The following is an 18,786-nucleotide window of genomic DNA, read 5'->3' on the forward strand; positions in this document are numbered from 1 at the left end:
TTTTGGCATCCTGTGGTCCAGATGACCTTTTTAGGCTGTTTTGTTGCAGGTGATCTCAGTGAGAGAGGCCACAATAGCACCATACCCAGTCACAAACCTCATACAGCACCCAGTCACGCCCAAGAAAGCCCTGATTTGAGTCTCAGTATGAGTCCCGTTCAAGGATGGTCTGGATTTTGGGATGCAGAAGTTGCACTTGGCCTCTACCCACAAGGTAGCCCAAATAGACAACTGTGCTCTGTCCTAACTGGCACTTTCTGGCATTGATAGATAGGCTTGCTTGCTGTAGGGCCTGTAGTACTTCCCTCAGGTTGACCAAGTGATCCTCCTAGGCTGAACTGAATACAGCAAAATCATCCAGATATGCTGCACTTAAGTTATCTAGACCTGAAATAACTTGTTTCACCGACTTGTGGAAAGTGGCAGGAACATTTTTCAATCCAAAAGGCATCACTTTAAACTGAAAGTGGCCTTCATTATTAGAAAAAAACGATCTCTTCTTTGCTCCCTGGGTGAGCTCAATTTGCCAATACCCTGATGTTAAATCCAAGGTATTCAAGACAGTGGCTGCACGTACCTTATCAATGAGCTTGTCTGCTTTTGGTATGAGATGTGTATCCATTTTAGTGACTGCACTAACACCCCTCTAATCCACACAAAATGTCATCTCTGTTTGATCACCCTTTGAGTGAGGTTTGATGGCCGATACCTCTGGGCTAGCCCTGGGATTGCTAGAAGGTTTTATCACACCTAACTCCAGCACCATGCTGATGTCAGCTTTGATGCAGACTTTGACTTTATCAGACAGTCTGTAAATTTAGTTTTAGACAGGTAAGCTTTCACCTACGTCCACATCATGAACACACCATGCTGTCTGACCAGGAATCAAATAAAACAGCTCAGCAAATTGGTTTAGGACTTGCCTGCAATCAGCTTGCTTTTCTGCAGTAAGAGAGTTTGAGAACACAACATCCTTTACTGAATCATCTTTTCGGTTATTTGACAGTAGGTCAGGGAGGGATTCATTTTCCTCCTCCTGGTCTCTATCATTGACCATGACCATAGTCCTGTCAGCCTTGTCTTGGTGTAGTTTTAGACAATTTACACGGAGAACTCCCCTTTCTTTTCCAAAATGGGATAGGACCCGACCCACTTGTCCTGGCGGGCCCTGAGAGCCAAAGGTTCCAACACCCACACCAATTGGCCTGGTTGGTACTCAACAAGTACTGACTTTTCGTCATATCGGAGCTTGACAGGCTGTTGGCTGGCCTCCAGATTATTGTTTGCCTTTTTCATATACTCACTCAGCCATGCAAGAACACAGGCCAGTACATAATCCACTAAGTCAAGTTTGGGCTCTTTGAGGAGTTTCCTTTACCCTTAAGCAAACCGTTACAGGATGGCCAAACAGAAGTTCACAGGGGCTAAAGCCAACCCCCTTCTGTGGCACTTCTCTGTGTGCAAACAAGAGGCAAGGTAAGAGGTCATCCCATCTCCTTCTGAGTTTTTCAGGTAAGCCCATTATCATGCCTTTCATGGTTTTGTTGAATGCCTCAACCATTTGTCTGGGAGTGTTGGCGGTGGTGATCTTATTAGTCACACCACATTCATCCAATATAGTTTTTAGGCATGCAGACATGAAGTTGGTCCATCTATCAGTAAGCACCCCCTTAGGAAATCCCACTCTTGTAAAGATACCAAGAAGGGCCTTCGCTACTGCAGATGCAATGGCAGTTCTAAGCGGAATTGCTTCTGGGAGCTTAATAGCATGGCCCACAACCACTTGAATAAGTCTGTTCCTAGATGCAGTTTGGGTGTCACATGCGCACCTGGTTCCAACTGCGAGACTATGCTGGACATCTATTCTGACCCAAGGCAGAGACTGAAATCAATAACTGCCTCCGAGGGGAAAGGGTGTTGGGATAAAACAAGAAAAAAATAGACTTGCATCACTGGGTCTGCTCTGCTGCCTTGAAAGACTTCACAGGAGGGTCCGTAAACCCTGGATCATTTAGTGTTGATGTAGGTGTGGTGCACTAGGAACAAGAAGAGTTGTTTACCAACAATTCTCAGCATATAGGCCCTCATTACATCCCTGGCGTATAGCGGTATAATAAGGAAATGTACTGCCAACAGACTGGCGGTACTTTTCCCTTTAATATGACATTGGTGGTTTGGCTCAAGCCAAACCGCCAATGTACCACTCCGTCCGCCACAGAAGTAACAGCCGCCTGGCTAGAGACTTCAGTCTCCATCCAGGAGGCTGCAACTAGCCCGCCCGTGGGATTATGACCCCGCCTACCGGCATTCGTGGCTTTCGTGGCTTCCTTACCACCACAAAAACCATGGCGGTAGGCACTCTCAGTGACAGGGAATTCCTTCCCTGTCACTGATAGGGGTCTTCCCCGCCCCACTTCCCAGGTTTCCCCCTCACCCTCTCTCCAGCCCCCCAAAACATACACGCACCTTCACGAACCATCGTACACACTCACGCACACACTCAGACCCACATGCACCCACGCATGCATACATCCATTTCACACACACGTCCACACACACTGACATACATACAAGTACACATGCATTCACGCAACACAACATACACGCACTCACACATCCGCACGTGCACACACATACAACACACAACACACACCCACATTCACGCATGCACAAACATACACACACACACCCACACACACAGCACCCCGCACCGCCCTTCTCTGTCGGAGCACCCAACTTACCTGATTTCAGGGAGTCCTCTGGCAGGAGACGGGACGGGGCACTGCTGCCAGCAGCAGCGTCTGCCAGCAGAACACCGCCAGGCCATATCATGTGTCATGATACAGTCTGCAGCGGTCTACTGGCGTGGCGCTGCTGCTGGCAGCAGCACCACCTAACTGCCATCCTCCGCCATGGCCGCAGCTGGAATTCCTCCATCCTTCTGGCGGAATTCCGGCTACGGTCATAATATGGTGGATGGCTGGTAGCCGTGTCAATGGACTTTTGGCGTCTTCCTGGAAAAAATGCAGAAGTCAAAGCCCTATTTAAGAAACCAAGAGTGGACCCAACACCTTCAGTAGCTACAACCCCATCTTGCTCCTCCCATTTCCAGGTAAAGTCATGTAGAAAGCCATCAATACTAAACACACAAACCACCTAGAGCTCCATCAACTCCAGGACAGCCCTCAGTCATGCTTTCACGCCATCCACAGCATAGAAACAGCCCTCGTTGCGGCCATCGGGGACATCAGAAACATTCTCGACCAATGAGAAATGGCTGCACTCATCCTCCTCGATCTTGCTGCAACTTTCGATAAGATCTTCCACAACTCACTTACCAGAAAGTTTTAGCACTTGGGTATCTGTGGACCTACCTTCAAGTGTATATCCTATTTCCTCATGGACAGAGTTCAATGAGTTAGACTCCTCCCTACACCTCAAACTGAAAAAACTCCTCTGTGGAGTCCCTCAAAGATCGTCGATCAGCCCAACACTCTTCAACTTCAACATGACACCCTTCGCGGAGATCTTCAGAGCTCACGGCATCAACATAGTATCCTATGCTGAGGACACACCACTCATCCTCTTCCTTACTGTCTCAACCAGCACTGCCAAAGCAAACTTTGCCAACTGCATGACCAATGTTGCTGCTTGGATGGAAAACAACTGCCTTGAGCTCAACACAGACAAAACTGAAATCTTCATCTTTGGCAATCCCTGGGACACCTCTTGGTGAACCTCTGGATCATCCTGGACACCAACCTCTCCATGAGCAGGATGATCAGTGCTGTCACCTCATCATGCTTCAACATCCTGTGACTGCTACTCAAGATTTTCAAGTGGATTCCACTTAACACCAGATGAACAGTCACCCAGGCTTTTATCGCAAGTAGACTTTGAATCCCAGCCCATGTTCTACACCAGCCCCAAACCATCCAGAATGCTGTCACCAGATTCATCCTGAACATCCCACGAAATAACCTTACCTCCACACACCTCAACAATCTCCACTGACTGCCAGTCCAGGAAGGATATAAGTTTAAGCTACTCACCCACGCCTTCAAAGCTCTCCACAACACCAGTCCAGTGTACCTCGTCCACCGCCTCAACTTCTACCAACCCACCAAACACCTTCAATCTGTGACCCAGGCAAGAGCACACCTCCCTCACATCAAAAAGACCAGATTCATAGGACGCTCCTTCTCATACATTACAGCCAAGACCTGGAATGACCTCCTGCGACACCTCAAAACCTCCCCATCTCTCATGGACTTCTTAAGGCACCTCAAGACATGGCTCATCCAGACGAAACATGCATGATCCCCTTCTCCACCCTCAGGCCTGCCCTACTCAGCACCTGGTTACCCTCACAGGTGATTAGCCGCGCTCTGCAAATCAACATCACATTGCTAATGATCAGCTGCAAATATTCATCAAAATTTGGGGACTATTTCTCTTTGACTAAAAGTTTCTGAATATTCAGTAAAACATTGATTCATAGTTAGGATTATAATAATGTTGTTGAGCGAAAACATTACATTTGCAGACACATTTGTAGGTTTATGATTACAACAGACACCTTGATATAGGGAGAATTAGTAATACTTACTGTATTCTTGTTACCTAATGATGTTTGGTTCTGATTATGTAATGAGACCTCAAGAGATAGTCTTAATCTATACTGGAGAAAAAGAACAATTGGAAATACTTTGCCATTACTGTCTTTTATTCCTTTACTCCAGAGGTCTTCAATCTGGGGGTTGGCCCCTCTTGGGGGACCTTAAGTGATCCCGGGGGGGGGGGGCACCAGGCTCTGGCCAAAAGAAGCATTATACGGATAACAGGCCTTTGTTTTAAGCAGAAGCATGTTATTGCATTTTTTAAAAGGCAAGAGTACTTAATTGCAGTGTTTAAATAGGTCAAGACATACTTAAACATTGCCATTTTTATAAACTAATTGTGATAAATTTTATTTTTCAAACGTTTGGATACCACTGCTTTACCCTCTGTCAACTTTTAACTTTAACTTGCTGTTTTTCACTATATCTGATCTATTCTTATGTATATGTTAGCTGCATTTGTGACTGCAATGCAAACTCAAAAGAGTCAAACTGTACTGCTGCACAGAGGTTGTGATAAGCTTTTCCACAGCTTAGGAGCTGAGACAGAGAAGGCTCTGCCTCCCATTGAAGACAGCTTGAAGCAAGGGACCTAAACCATAGGATGGCATGCTGACCAATGGAGTGTTTTGTAAAATACAAGATTGAATAGAGGGGTTGCCAGTCCCCTGTAGAGCCCAATGAGCAACAAGCAAGGTTTTTTGCAGAGGATATTCAAATAGATAAATATTCAGCATCCAAGACCATCATTCTAGCACCAGTGGCATCTGCTACGAAATGGGGGTGGCGGGGCGGGGGATGAAAAAAAACAAAGAACACTTACCTTTGTATGGCTGCCGTTTCTCCTCTGTCCTCTTCTCTTCCTGACTCCCAGCAGCACAGAAGCACACAGGTTCCCAGACTCCCCTAAGCCAATCACGACACTGCTGTCACCAGCATGACAGCAGCATCATGATTGGTCTGAGCAGCCTGGTTCGGTGTCCACACAGGGAGTATGAGCCTGTGCATGGTCTCCACGCGGCTGTTCAATACAGCCGGGTAGAGAAATGCTAAGCGCAATTCTGTTTGGCTGGCCCAAGACGCCTGGCCCAGTCGTCAAGCGCACTTACAGTGCACATACCACTCCTCCTTCCTGTGACACAGCCCAGCCCCAACTTAACCTGAAAAATAAAATGGTAATAACATTGTGTGATTATCATTTTATTATTCCTTTTTTGCACTGCTCAGAGCAGTGGGGCGACACTCCTCTGCCTTAGCGGAAGAGCCACTGCCGTCTAGCAACCATCTCCAGTCAGCTGGGTTATGGGAATGCTTTATATGTCAATATGGCTGATTGCCTCTTTCACTTTTCAAATATGGCTGGGCTTGGCCACCTGCACGATCTGCAATGCATCTTAGAAAGCCTCTGTGTCTACCAGTCTCAAGTCTTTTCACTGGCTACCTGTTCGTAAACGTGCCATTTTTTAACTACTCTGCCACATGCATCAGCCTGTTTATGATGCAGGCCCTCATTATCTTCAGAAAAAATCTCTTATACAGATTATGTGGAGCACTTAGGCCCATGTTTATACTTTTTTGCACCACATTTGTGTCATTTTGGGATGCAAAAGTGGTACAAACCTACAAAATATAATTGTATTTTGTAAGTTTGCACCACTTTTGTGTAAAAGAATGACACAAATGTGGCACAAAAAAGTATAAATATGAGCCTTAGTGTGGCCAATTAGGCCACTTTTGCTTCAAGATGTATTCTGAAGGCAAAAATGGTTAGTTGCTCTTTTACTTGCCTCATGGCCATCCACTAAAATATTCTTCCGCTTAATTTGAGACCTACATCAAAGCTTACATTTTTTTCAGAAACTGTTAGTTATTAGTGTCTCTATATTTTTTGACGCTCTCACTTTGCTTGTTCTGCAGTGTTTAGCACCGGGATATCCCTTCTGAGATGAGTTGGTGCTTGGGGAACCCAAATAACAAGGTTTTTAACTCAATTATCCACTCCATTGGAAGCCAGTGCAATTTGCAGCATGGCTTTGATACCTATTAACAGTTCTGCAGCCCAAAACCAATCTGATTGCCATGTTCTGCCTCAGGGTCTTATTTCGGATCGCCATGTACTAGACATTTTCAGAGTCGAGTTTTGATGGGAGAACAGCTGCAGCACCAACTTACTTGGATTGGCTTTCGAAAGAAGTTCCCTGATTCATAGTCAAGTCTAAAAATGAGAAGAGTTGTGTCCGAATAGGATGCCCAATCCAAGCCGAAAGATCTGATGATGTTGCACAAAGGCCTCATGTATATGTTTACTTAAATGGGACAAAGTGAGCATTCCTGAAGTACACCACACATAACTGGGATAGGTCTAGATGGAAAGATGGAGAGGATGAGTGACAGACTGCTCCCAGATAAGAATGAAGGAAACCAGCAAATGCAGTGCTGTGAGTTAAATCACTGCATTTGGTTAAGTAAGATGAACAGTTGACCATATCAATTGCAGTGGAGAGTCCCTTCAAGGTGAGCCTTGCAGGGTGGCCAGGATCCCAACTCATTCTCAGATCATTTAGAACGGGAACCAGAGAAGTGTTCTTACTCATACCTGGGCAGGAGCCTATTTGGACTAAGTCTATCAGGTTATGGATTTCCTGGTGGCTGGAGATCAACTGGGCCAGATATTTTGCCCTACTTTAGTTATGGTTTGTAAGAGAGAGATAGGTCTATGGTTACTTTCTAGTCTAGGGTCCAGATAGGGCTTTTACAAAAGTGGTTTAATAACACTATTCTTCCAGCAGCTTTGAACAATGCATGCAACAAATGAGGTGTTGGGAACTGATTTAATGATGTATAGCAGCTGGAGAGTTTGATGGTATTGAATTGGAGAAATAATTTCTACTAATGGCTCTGTCTTAGAGGCAGCTTGTGTATTCCCAAACGGATCAAGAAGGCAATGCTCTCTTTTAATGCTGTCATGTAAGAAGCGTATCTTGTTAGTCAAGTATAGAACAAGATGTTCACACAGGTCTTGGGAGGGTGGAGCTTGCCTGATATACTTGATTGGTTAATAAGCTCTCTAAACTCCCCCTAATAGCTTCCACATCAGTTAACTTTTCATAGTAAGAGACTCTAGCTTGATGTTGGCAGTTCTAATGATGCTTATACTGTGGATTATAGGCCACAAAGGCCTAAGAAGAAAAGGCCATTTTCTTTCAGCCTACAGAATATACAGCCTTTCAAACTTCAAATTTGATGTGTACCATCAATTTGAGTGTTTAAAGACCATGTGCAGATAGCTGAGAAATGCTGAGGACTAGGGGCAGCTAGTTAGTGGAATAGGAGTCTAGCATTGTTTGAACTCCAACATGGTCTGTTCAAGTTTAATTTATAACCAGGCGCATGAGCGTGCCACATGGTAATCCTAGGGGGCAGGAGGACATGGTTTGTTAGAGCTTAAGATGTCAACCAGAATTAGGGCATGATCTGACAAGGACATTGGGAAAGATAAGAATAATAACATTCCCTTTTGATTGTGTAGACTCCTGGCCCAGAGCTAAAGTGAAGATGAAAAAAGAGGAAATGTTGCTGTGCCAAAAATGAAAACTGCCAAGTACCTTCACATTGGTGAACTTAATGGCAGGACAACGATATCCTCTGTCAATTTTTCAAAGAATGAAGTGGGGGGACATTTTGTGGTAAAGCAATACATTACAAATAGCACAGGATACAGATAATGAGGGTCCGTTTGCCAGGACTTTATCCATCCTCTGCATCAGTGCTGAGTCAGCAACTACATTCATGCCATCCATGTGATGGCTGCTAGACCTCCCTTACCCTCCTTTGTGTTCATGTGGATTAATGTAGCACTATCAATGAACATCACTGCATTATAAGGCCCTGAGGCTATTCAGACAAGCAAAGCAGGTCCAGGCATTGATCATCTAACAGGAGATGTATTTCATATTTCTGTGTGGACAGACATTTAAAAGTCCTCCTTTGAAGGGGTCTGTGACTCAGTAGTACCTCTGTCCCACTCAAAAACATTCTACCTTTCAGTTCCATGATGCCTTTTTTTAGGTTTGGGCAAAAGCTGACTTTAGAAAGGTATGGTTTGAGGAGGACCTCTAGGTTCGGTGTTACTAATATCTTTCTGTTTGTCACTTTGCTTTCCTGCTTTGTAATAACTACCTCCCTGCACATAAACCATACCTGCAGTGATGAATCACTATAGTCATACCTTAATGTATACAGAGCAGAGGCTTCTTAGAAAATCTAACAGCATGCCTCCCCGGACCGCGTCAATGTAGCATAACTGGCGCATTTAGACTTGCCTATGGCACTGTTGGTGCATCCCAGCAAACGTCTTCTGTGCATCTGCACACTGGCTGCCTCTAAATAGGCAGCTCCTACCTGACACATTGAGAAAGAAAAGCACTATTCTGTAACTCAGTCTTCAATCCCTCCCAAGATGGCACAGAGTGGTAAAGATATAGAAAAGGCTCTACCAAGATATTGACTAACAAGCAGATGCAGGTTATAAGTCACTGATGGTCCTAAAAATACTATTGCAAAAAGAATATCCATCAAATGTATTCCAAGGTGCTAGGTTTTAAAAGTAGCAATAGGTTTCTCGCTTATTAGAAACATTGACATAAATTAAAGCATTTTGTTGATATTAGCCCCAAGCACATAGTCCTACAGAATGGCAGTGCAACAACTGAAAATCTGAAAATCTCTTGTCAGGTTCTTGGATTTTTGTAACAGTCTTAGTCCAGGTTTCTGGGGGATTCCTACATTAAATATCAGTCTTTCCCTGTCTGTTCCAGGGTGCTTGTGACCCGGGCATACAGGAACAGTGTCATTCTTTCGTTTCTATGGAGTGATTTTTCCGTGAAAATGAAGGAACACCCTTTTGGGATCTTGCAGGTGCAAAATGTTTTCTAGTGTTGTACACATTACAGACGGGGCTTTGCAATCAACTATGGGCCTTTTGAAAGGACCAAAGTGACCTGGGCATGTAAAAATATGGCCACATGTTTGTTTTGTGCCCATGGGGCACTTTCTGTAATAAGCAGGGGCATAGCATAGTCAGTGATATTCAGGGTGTGTGAATCTCAAATTTTCTCAACAAAAAAAACAGTGGGCTGCAGGGTAGGGGGGTGAGATGTCCAAGGTTTGAGATAGACTATTTCCATTAGGAACAGGGTCAGTACTGAGTTGCAGTATGTGGGTCTCTGTCTAGAGGTGCACAGATTTGCAGTATGTGGGCCTCTGTCTAGAGTGGCACAGTGAGTGAAAATGGATGGGTTGGAGTGCTAGTCTGAGTGATTGCCACTGCTTAGATGTTTTGCAAGCATTCATCTGATCACCTTTTGGGATTTTGATTGCCAGTAATATGCCTGGAACTTTGAAACTGGTGCAGCTTTACAAGCCTACTGCTGCCAATAGTTGTGAGTTACAAAAGCAAGTCTATTTGCACCCATTTCAGGAGTACTTCTATGGGTGCAGATTAACTTCTTTTTTGGTTAACTAGTAATTATAGATATGTAATACACCCCCCCATACACAGTTTTTTCATCACAAAATGTACTGCACGTATTACATTGGTATTATCAATGATGTTACCAAAGATGTAATGAGAGCCGTAATTTGTAGGGTAATTAGCATTGCATGGCGAGGGCGGAAGTTATAGTTATATTAAGACACAAGTTATAGTTACTTGAGATAACTAACTATAACAGGTAAATTCCTATGGTTTGGTATGTTTTAAATGTGAGCCTAACTATAACGTCCCTGTAGCCTTTGGTTTTTAAGGTGAATATATTTATAGATGCCTTTAGGTAGTTATAGTTACGACCTAGTTTCCATTGAGGAAGCATTTTTTGACTATGCCTATATCTTTGGTAACATTTTACAAATCTTCAAGACATTTTCCAAAAAAAGTGTGCCCAAGGGTCATGTTGTGTATGGAAGGTTTCGGTGTGATCCGTCAAGCGGAGGGGCTGAGAAAAAGGGACGGGAGGCAAAAAAGTGTTTCCTCCATTTTATTTCCCATAGGATTTTTTAACACGACTACAGCCCAAACTGCTGGACAGGATTACACCAAATTTGGCAGAAAGGTAGCTCCTGGTCCAGACAAAGCTTTAAATATTAAAAGAAAACTAAATTTGTATATCTAGAGGTGTTAAGGCATCGCAAATACTGCCGATCTCATGCAGAAATCTGATTGCAGCCAACACTTCAACCAGGTCTCACAAACAAACGTTAAAGAAACAGAAAAGTGGGCAGGGTACGTTTACCATAAGCCCTTAGTCTTGGTTCTCGGGTCCCCCTGTAGCCCCCCCCACCCACCAAGGCTTAAAAGTATTTATTTTTATATTACAGCAAAAATCCAGCATTTCTCTGTTATGCTGACCCTGGATGAGCCAGGTCCGGGAGTATTGTGGGCAAAAAAAAGGAGGGGACGCATGGGGACCCCCTCCTAGGGCTGTCAGAAGTCCCGGGGACCACTACTTCCCTGGGGCAATGTTTGAGAATTATGCAGGTGGCCATGCACCTCCCTCCACCCCTAGGAACTGCCATTTCTTATGAGCAATGTATATTGAAGTGTGCAGGGGCTGCACTGCCCCCTGCACTCCGGGGTCCGCCACCTCCCTGCCTCCCTGGGGCAGTATATACTGAAGTATGCGGGGGGGCTCGGAGTCCACCTGCACCCCAGTGACCACCACCTCCACAGGGCAATGTATATTGAAGTATGTGGGGGGGCTCATGCGACCCCTCGTGCCTCAGGGACCATCACCTCCCAGGGGAAATAGATCTAATGATGAAGTATGCGGGGCTGCACAGTTCACCACACCCAGGGGACCACCACCTCCTTGGAGCGATAGATATAATGAAGTATGCGGGGGCCACATACCCCCCCATGGCCCCTGGACCACCACCTTCCCCGGGGCAATAGATTTAAGTATGTGTGGAGAGGCGCGCTGCCCCCTTGCCACAGGGACCATTACCTCCAGGGGGCCATAGATTTAAGTATGCTGGGAGCTGCACACCCCCCCCAGCCCCAGGGACCACCACCTCCCCGGGGCAATATAAGTAGACTACAAGGAGGGGGCAATGTGGCCACCATCCTGTAAACATACATGTCCCTGGGGACCACCAGCCCCCAGGGCCGGCTCCTGCTACCTCCCAAGGTGCCCACCCTCATGTGGTAGCTGTTTGCTTTTGCTTGCAAAAGCAAATATAACTACGCTTTCAGCAAGCTGGAGTTTTAAAATGCTCCTGCTGGCTGAAAGCAGAATTTTCATCTCTTTCCCTGCCCACTAATATGCAGGCAGGGAAAGAGATGAAAACATTGCTCCTGCATGCAGGGAGCTGATATTTGTACCAGTGATGCCAGCTTCCGCAGGAGACGGGAGCCAGTGGGACCGTGGGGGCCTTGAAGCTCCCACGGCAGTCCCAAAACTTAAGACTGGGTGCCCCTGGGCACCCAGTAACATGCGGCTGGGTCTTGGAGGATGGGGCCCCAGGGGCCACAATTAGCCCTGGTACTGGGGCCATGTGCCCCCCATACCATTTTTAAAAAAGTATTTCACCCCGGGGAGGTGGTGGTCCCCAGGTAGGTCCTTGCAGCCCCGACATACATATTTTAAAGATAGCCCCGGGGAGATGGTGGTCCCCAGGGCCCCGGGGTTCCACGCATCCTAACATATTTTTTTTAAATGTAGCCCTTGTGGGGTGGTGGTTCCCAAGACCTGAGGTGGTCTGCCTGACTCCCCCTAGGTTTTTTTTGACAATGTAGCTCCATATATTTTTTTTGTGTTGGCCTGGGGACGTGGTTGTTCCCGAGACCTGGGGTGGTCTGCATGCCCCCTCCTACGTTTTTTTGATAATGTAGCCCCGGGGAGGTGGTGGTCCCTGGGGCCCAGGGGCGGTCTGTGCAACCCCCCAGTAATTTGTTTTTGCATTGTCCCGGAGAGGTGGTGGTCCCTCCCCGGGACTGGGGTGGTCTGTGCGGCCTCCCTACGTTTTGTATTATGCAGCCGTGTGGAGTTGTTGGTCCTGGGGGACTCATGTCCCAGGGATGCCTGTGCAGCCCCACTAAATTTATATACTTAATAATGTTGCCCCTTTACGCTTCAATTCCTTTTGGCTGTGCGTGGCATGGGGTTTGGAGCATAAAGGGGGTTGATCTCAAGACCTGGCTGCAAGCCTGGCCTTTTGGCCAGCCCCCTCTGCACACAGCTGAAGGCCATGTGTGGTGCGGGATTGGTGTGGTCATAGAGGGTTTGTCGCATGGCTAGGCCACAGGCCAGGCCCTGCGGACATCCTCTGCCGTGCATGGCCAAAGAGCGTGCGTGGTGCTGGGTGGTTATATGAAGTTTGACTGCTGGTCATGGTCTTTGGCCAAGCCCTTCGGCCAACATCATTGCACACAGCCAAGGGCAGTGTAAGGTGTAGGGTTAGGTGGTTATAGGGGGTTGGCCGGAGGGCCTGATTGCAGGCCAGGCCATGTGGCCAACCCTGCCCCCCACGGGCGAGATTGGATTGGTGGTTGGATTAACATTTAGTAATTAAAATTACTTTACGCAAAAAAACAGAAATTTACTGAACAAAACAAAGGTTACACAGATGTTATAGTTAGGAAATAGATTTTTTTTTAAACATAGAAAGTCACTTAAAAAAACAATAGTTACAGAGATGTTATAGTTAGAATCACATTTTATACGTGGAAAACCATAGAAATTCTCCTGTTATAGTTAGATTTATTACAAGTAACGATAACTAGTGGCCTGAGATAACTATAACTTGCGGCCTCCCTATGCACTTTCAATTATCCCAGATATTACAGCACTCATGACATATTTTATAGTATCACTGATAATATCACTGTAACATTTGCTGTGAAAATATTTATTTAAACAACTGTGCATCATGTTTAAGATGTGAGCTTAGCTGTAATGTCCCTGATCCAGAATAAAAAAATTAAGAAGTTTAAGTCTCTTAGTGAGAATGAGAACAGAAAAACACGACACAGGCATAGCAGACCAGGCTCAGGACCCCATACCTAACTTGCAAAAACGCCAAACCATACCTCTTGAAGACACACACGTGCACGTCCTATCTGGTGCTAGTAGTTCTCCCTGAGGGACTCAAGCCTACGGTGACATACAACACAACATGATGTCCCTGCTCTGAGATTACCTACTTTAACTATATTCTCGCTGCCTGCACTCCTCCTTGCCTTTGCTACAAGAAACCTAGATGGTCAAGTTGTCAAATTAGTTCACGTGGGCACGTCTCCATGTTTCTAGTCCTCAACTTTTACAAATCATATTAGCAAGGGCTTCACTTTAGTACATCTGATTGTATCACTGCATAGACAGCCATTTATTAAAAGTGAGAGTTTTTTTCAGAATCATGCATGACTCGTCCCCCAGTAACAATGCCATTAGTGAACTAAGAGGCAAGAGAATACCATAGTCATGTGAACCCTAAATGTGGCCTAGTTTCTGATGACAGGTTGAGCAACATTGTAGTCTATTAAATCAAATACAAGAGGTGATGTACAGCCCACATCCTGAACCCAAGTATTAAAAAGTGCTCTAACATGTGATAATAAAATAGAAGGAGACTGTGGAAAAAAAATATGGTTCTAGGATCACACAATATTGACAAGTAGGAAAGCTAAAATTGATTCGAGGTTAACTGATCTAACATTTCAAAATTCAGCCACCAGATGGATATCTCTCTCTCTGTCTCTCTGTCTCACACTCTTTCTTGCTCTTGTCTTTCATTTATGGCTCACGACGTGAAAACCTGACACAGTGATATCCCGGTCCCAACTACCAAGCCAAAGAATGCAATTATTTGTAGGTTGTCACACCCCAAACATCCTCCTGAAGCTAAGACCCTGGTAATAAAGCTCCTGGTGTGATGATGTTAAAGGCTGATGTAAATTTTCTGCTGCAATGTTATCTTCCTCATTGAACTATCTGGTGTCACACTTGTGCAGTAGTAATAGGGAACCTCATTTAGGCCTGGGTGCCTGGCCTGAAAATCACGTCAGTAGAGACTCTTGACCTTGTGTCCTGGTGGTGGACTAGCTGCCATAATTTGAGATTCCGGCCTGCTTGGCAGGGAAATTTGTGCCAAAAGCACATCCCTCATTTTGTTAGATGCACTTTTATTGAGCTAAAATTGAGCGGGTCCCCATGATTTTTTCAGCCTGCTGGGTATTTGTTTCTCTTTTTTCAGAAACAAACCACCCAAGCAAGGATATGCTTCCATAAAAGAAAATCTCAATAGCCATGATGGGCAGGGACCTTTCATTGGTTTCCCTGCCTGGGATGCCTAGACCTTGCATAGCAGGCCAAGGCAGAAAAGTCCTGGGACAGTCAACACACACTTAAGAGGGTCAGTTAACCTCCATTGGCAGCTGGTCGACATGTTAAGAGTGTCATTTCCTCACCTCTAGGTGCCTGATTACGAGTGTGTCAGTGTATTCCGATCCATGTGTAAACCCTTGTGTCCGCATGGGTCTGAACTACGAGATGGAATATCATCGGATGCGCTAGACACCTCAAACTTCGTTAAATGTCAGCAGGTCAAACCTGCCGAAAATTTCCAGAGCAGGGGCGTAGCTTCAGGGGGGATGTTTGGGGAGTTACACCCCCCCCCCCAAATAAATGTATTTTCTGTTAAATAGTTGAGTACTGGTGCTTTCGGTTGGGTGTGGTAAGGTGACTGCCAGATTTCAGCAGGAATATTTCCGTGCACACAGACAAAAACATACACAGTCTCTCTCCCTCTCTCTGTTTTGAAAGCCTTCAAACATGTTTATCTTGCAAATTATTGTGATTTCTCTCAGTACTCCTACCAAGCCACATTCCTCCCCCCTTCCTCTGCCCTTTAAGCGCTTCTCGTGCACCATGCTTTTATAAAATGTATTTTAACATTATATAGGGGTTGGAAAATCTGAAACTCACTCCCCCTTAATCTTACTTACCAAGTTATGCCCCTGACAGGGATGCATATGTTATTTACCGCACCTTGTGGATTTGAGTGAATTAAACACCAAAAGCTGGATGTTATTCCCTGAAATCTTTAATAGGTGTTATTTATCACTCCTGATAAATAGCATGCCTTGGCTATCATCGTTTATGCAGTGCAATAAACTGGACCTTCACTCGGAATCAGGGCCTAACTGGGGCAGGGGAACTGCGGGTATGTGTCGCAGGGTATCCATTGCTTTTTGGTCGATGCCCTACATCCATCAAATTCAAAATAACTCCCACAGGCCGACTTCTATGGTTTAGAGTCAGGGTTCCATATTTATGAAAAACGGCGCATCAGAGGTGATGCGCAAACTTTGTCTGTGCCCCCTTACCGGCACCTAACCACATCATGGTTGCACCATTCTTATAATACGGTGCATTATGGCGGTTGTTAGCACAATAGCGTCCACATTTTTTATGCTATTCCGGCGCTTTGCTACACTAGTGCCAAAATGTTGACTCTAGTGCAGCAAAGTGCAAGGAGGCCCATAGGTCTCAATGGGAGCGTCATTTTAACGCCTGATCTGAGCAGGTGTTACAAATGATGCCAAAAAAGATGCAGTGAAATCTTTTACATTTTTGCGGGCCTCCTAGCGCCAGAATGCCCCGCTTCATACATTTGGCCTGGCGCAGGCATAATGTGGTGCAAGGGGTTACAAAGTGGCGCAATGCATGCATTGCGCCACTTTGTAAATATGGCGCTGAGAAAAGGCCACCTTAGCTCTGCTTTAGCGTAAAAAAAATGATGCTAAGGCGGTCGTGAGGGGCTTTTACATATACCCCAAGGTGCAGTTTGAAGTCTGGTACCTGCGCTAATCTTGCTGACTGACTTATGGTCCCTGTTGTAGTGCCACAACGTGCTGTATGATTCCAAGCACGTTGTACCAGGCTTCTATTAGGATCCTGGAGTGATGTCACCTTCATGTTAGATGCATAACCTACCATCAAACAAAATGTCTTCTGACATCAACTGAAATTGCTGACTACAATTATAACCTTTAAAAACAACCCTAAACGTGATGCTCGGATTCAAAAAGGGACATGTCTTTCTATATGATGGGTCTTTAATTCTTGTTGATGTTTTCTGGGAAACAGGAAGCCGGTTTGAAGGTTTTCACGAACTCCAATATTAAAAAACCCATCATGTGCGAACATCAATATCAATATTACCGGCTTGAAGAATACACAGCTGAACCACCAATGGAAAATTCGCAAGTCATGGAATTGCCTGGGGGGCATCAAAAACCAGAAATGGCAGGTGAGCACTGTGTCTCTTTGTTTACATTTTTAAACAATGTCATTTTTTGAGAGTGGGCATAGAAGCGATCATCCCGCATTCTCAGTGTGTCACTGATTGAGAGCCCCCCTCCCCCACAAAACATGTCCTGTCCTCCTATTAAACTCTATCATTGCATAGAAAAATGAGCATTCCAAGCATGTCAAAGTACCTGAAAGAATCACTGCATTGAAGAAAAACACCCCAGAAATAGTAGTCCTTCGATTCCACAGCATCACTGTGAGGACAAAAATAACTTTCCCTGGGATTCTTACCCTTCTATCTGACGGCATCATTGTACGTCAAAAACATATCTCCAGGCATTCGCATACTTCTATCTCACTGTATCACTGCGTAGAAAAAATAACATCCCCAGGCATTCCCATCCTTCTATGTCACTGCATCACTGCACGGGGAAAAAGAACATCCCCAGGCATTCCCATCCTTCTATGTCACTGCATCACTGCACGGGAAAAAAGAACATCCCCAGGCATTCCCATCCTTCTATGTCACTGCATCACTGCACGGGAAAAGAACATCCTCAGGCATTCCCATCCTTCTATGTCCTTGCATCAATTTACAGAAAAAAGAACATCCCCAGGCATTCACATCCGTCTATGTCACTAAATCACTGCACAGAAAAAAGAACATCCCCAGGCATTCCCATCCTTCTATGTCACTGCATCACTGCACGGGGAAAAAGAACATCCCCAGGCATTCCCATCCTTCTATGTCACTGCATCACTGCACGGGAAAAAAGAACATCCCCAGGCATTCCCATCCTTCTATGTCCTTGCATCACTTTACCGAAAAAGACCATCCCCAGGCATTCCCATCCTTCTACGTCACTGCATCACTGCGTAGAAAAAAGAACATCCCCAGGCATTCGCATCCCTTTATGTCACTGCAGCACTGCATGGAAAAAATGCCATCTCCAGGCATTCACATCCTTCTATGTCACTGCATAAATGCACAGAAAAAAGAACATACCCATGCATTTCCATTCCTGTTTGTCACTGCATTACTTCGTAGAAAAAAGAGCTTCCCCAGGCATTCACCTCCTTCTATGTCACTCCATCACTGCACGGAAAAAAGAACATCCCCAGGCATTCCCATCCTTGTATGTCACTGCATCACTGCATGGAAAAAACATCCCCAGGCATTCCCATCCTTCTTTGTCACTGCATCACTACTTAGAAAAAAGGACATCCACAGGCATTCCCATCCTTTTATGTCACTGCACCAGTGCAGGGACAAAAGATGATCTCCAGGCATTTCCATCCTTCTATGTAGCTCCATCACTGTGTAGAAAATAGAACAGCCCAAGCATTCCCATCCTTCTATGTCACTGCATCACTGCATAGAAAAAAAGAGCTTCCCCAGGCTTTCCCATCCTTGTATGTCACTGCATTACTGCACAGTAAAAAAACAACATCACAAGGTATTCCCATCGCTCTGTGTCACTGCATCGCTGGGGGGAAAAAAAGAATATCCCCAGGCATTCCCATCATTCTATGTCACTGCATCACTGCGTGGAAAAAAGACCATCTCCAGAGTTCCCATTTTTCAATGTCACTGCAACGCTGCACGGAAAAAAGAACATCCTCAGGCATTCCCATCTTTCTATGTCACTGCATCGCTGCATGGAAAAAAGAACATCCCCACACATTCCCATCTTTCAATAACACTGCATCACTGCAGGAAAAAAACGGACAGTCCCAGGTATTCCCATCCTTCTATATCACTGCGTGTAAAAAGGAACATCTCCAGGCATTCCCATCCTTCTATGTCACTGCATCATTGTGTAGAAAAAAGAACATCCCCAGGCATTCCCATCCTACTA

General features: G+C 45.3%; 1 protein-coding gene across 2 annotated transcripts in view; it reads left to right on the plus strand.

Annotated features, from left to right (window-relative positions):
• LOC138303678 (alpha-2-macroglobulin-like protein 1) overlaps nt 1-18,786 on the plus strand; it is a 400,879-nt gene that overhangs the window by 171,883 nt on the left and 210,210 nt on the right. For both annotated transcript variants that reach the window (XM_069243004.1, XM_069243005.1), the window contains exon 17: nt 16,763-16,925. In XM_069243004.1, coding sequence (XP_069099105.1) covers nt 16,763-16,925 — 163 coding nt within the window. The remainder of the gene's footprint in view (nt 1-16,762; nt 16,926-18,786) is intronic.

Source organism: Pleurodeles waltl, chromosome 7 (genome assembly GCF_031143425.1).
Source record: "Pleurodeles waltl isolate 20211129_DDA chromosome 7, aPleWal1.hap1.20221129, whole genome shotgun sequence".
In the NCBI taxonomy this organism is placed as follows: Eukaryota; Metazoa; Chordata; class Amphibia; order Caudata; family Salamandridae; genus Pleurodeles; species Pleurodeles waltl.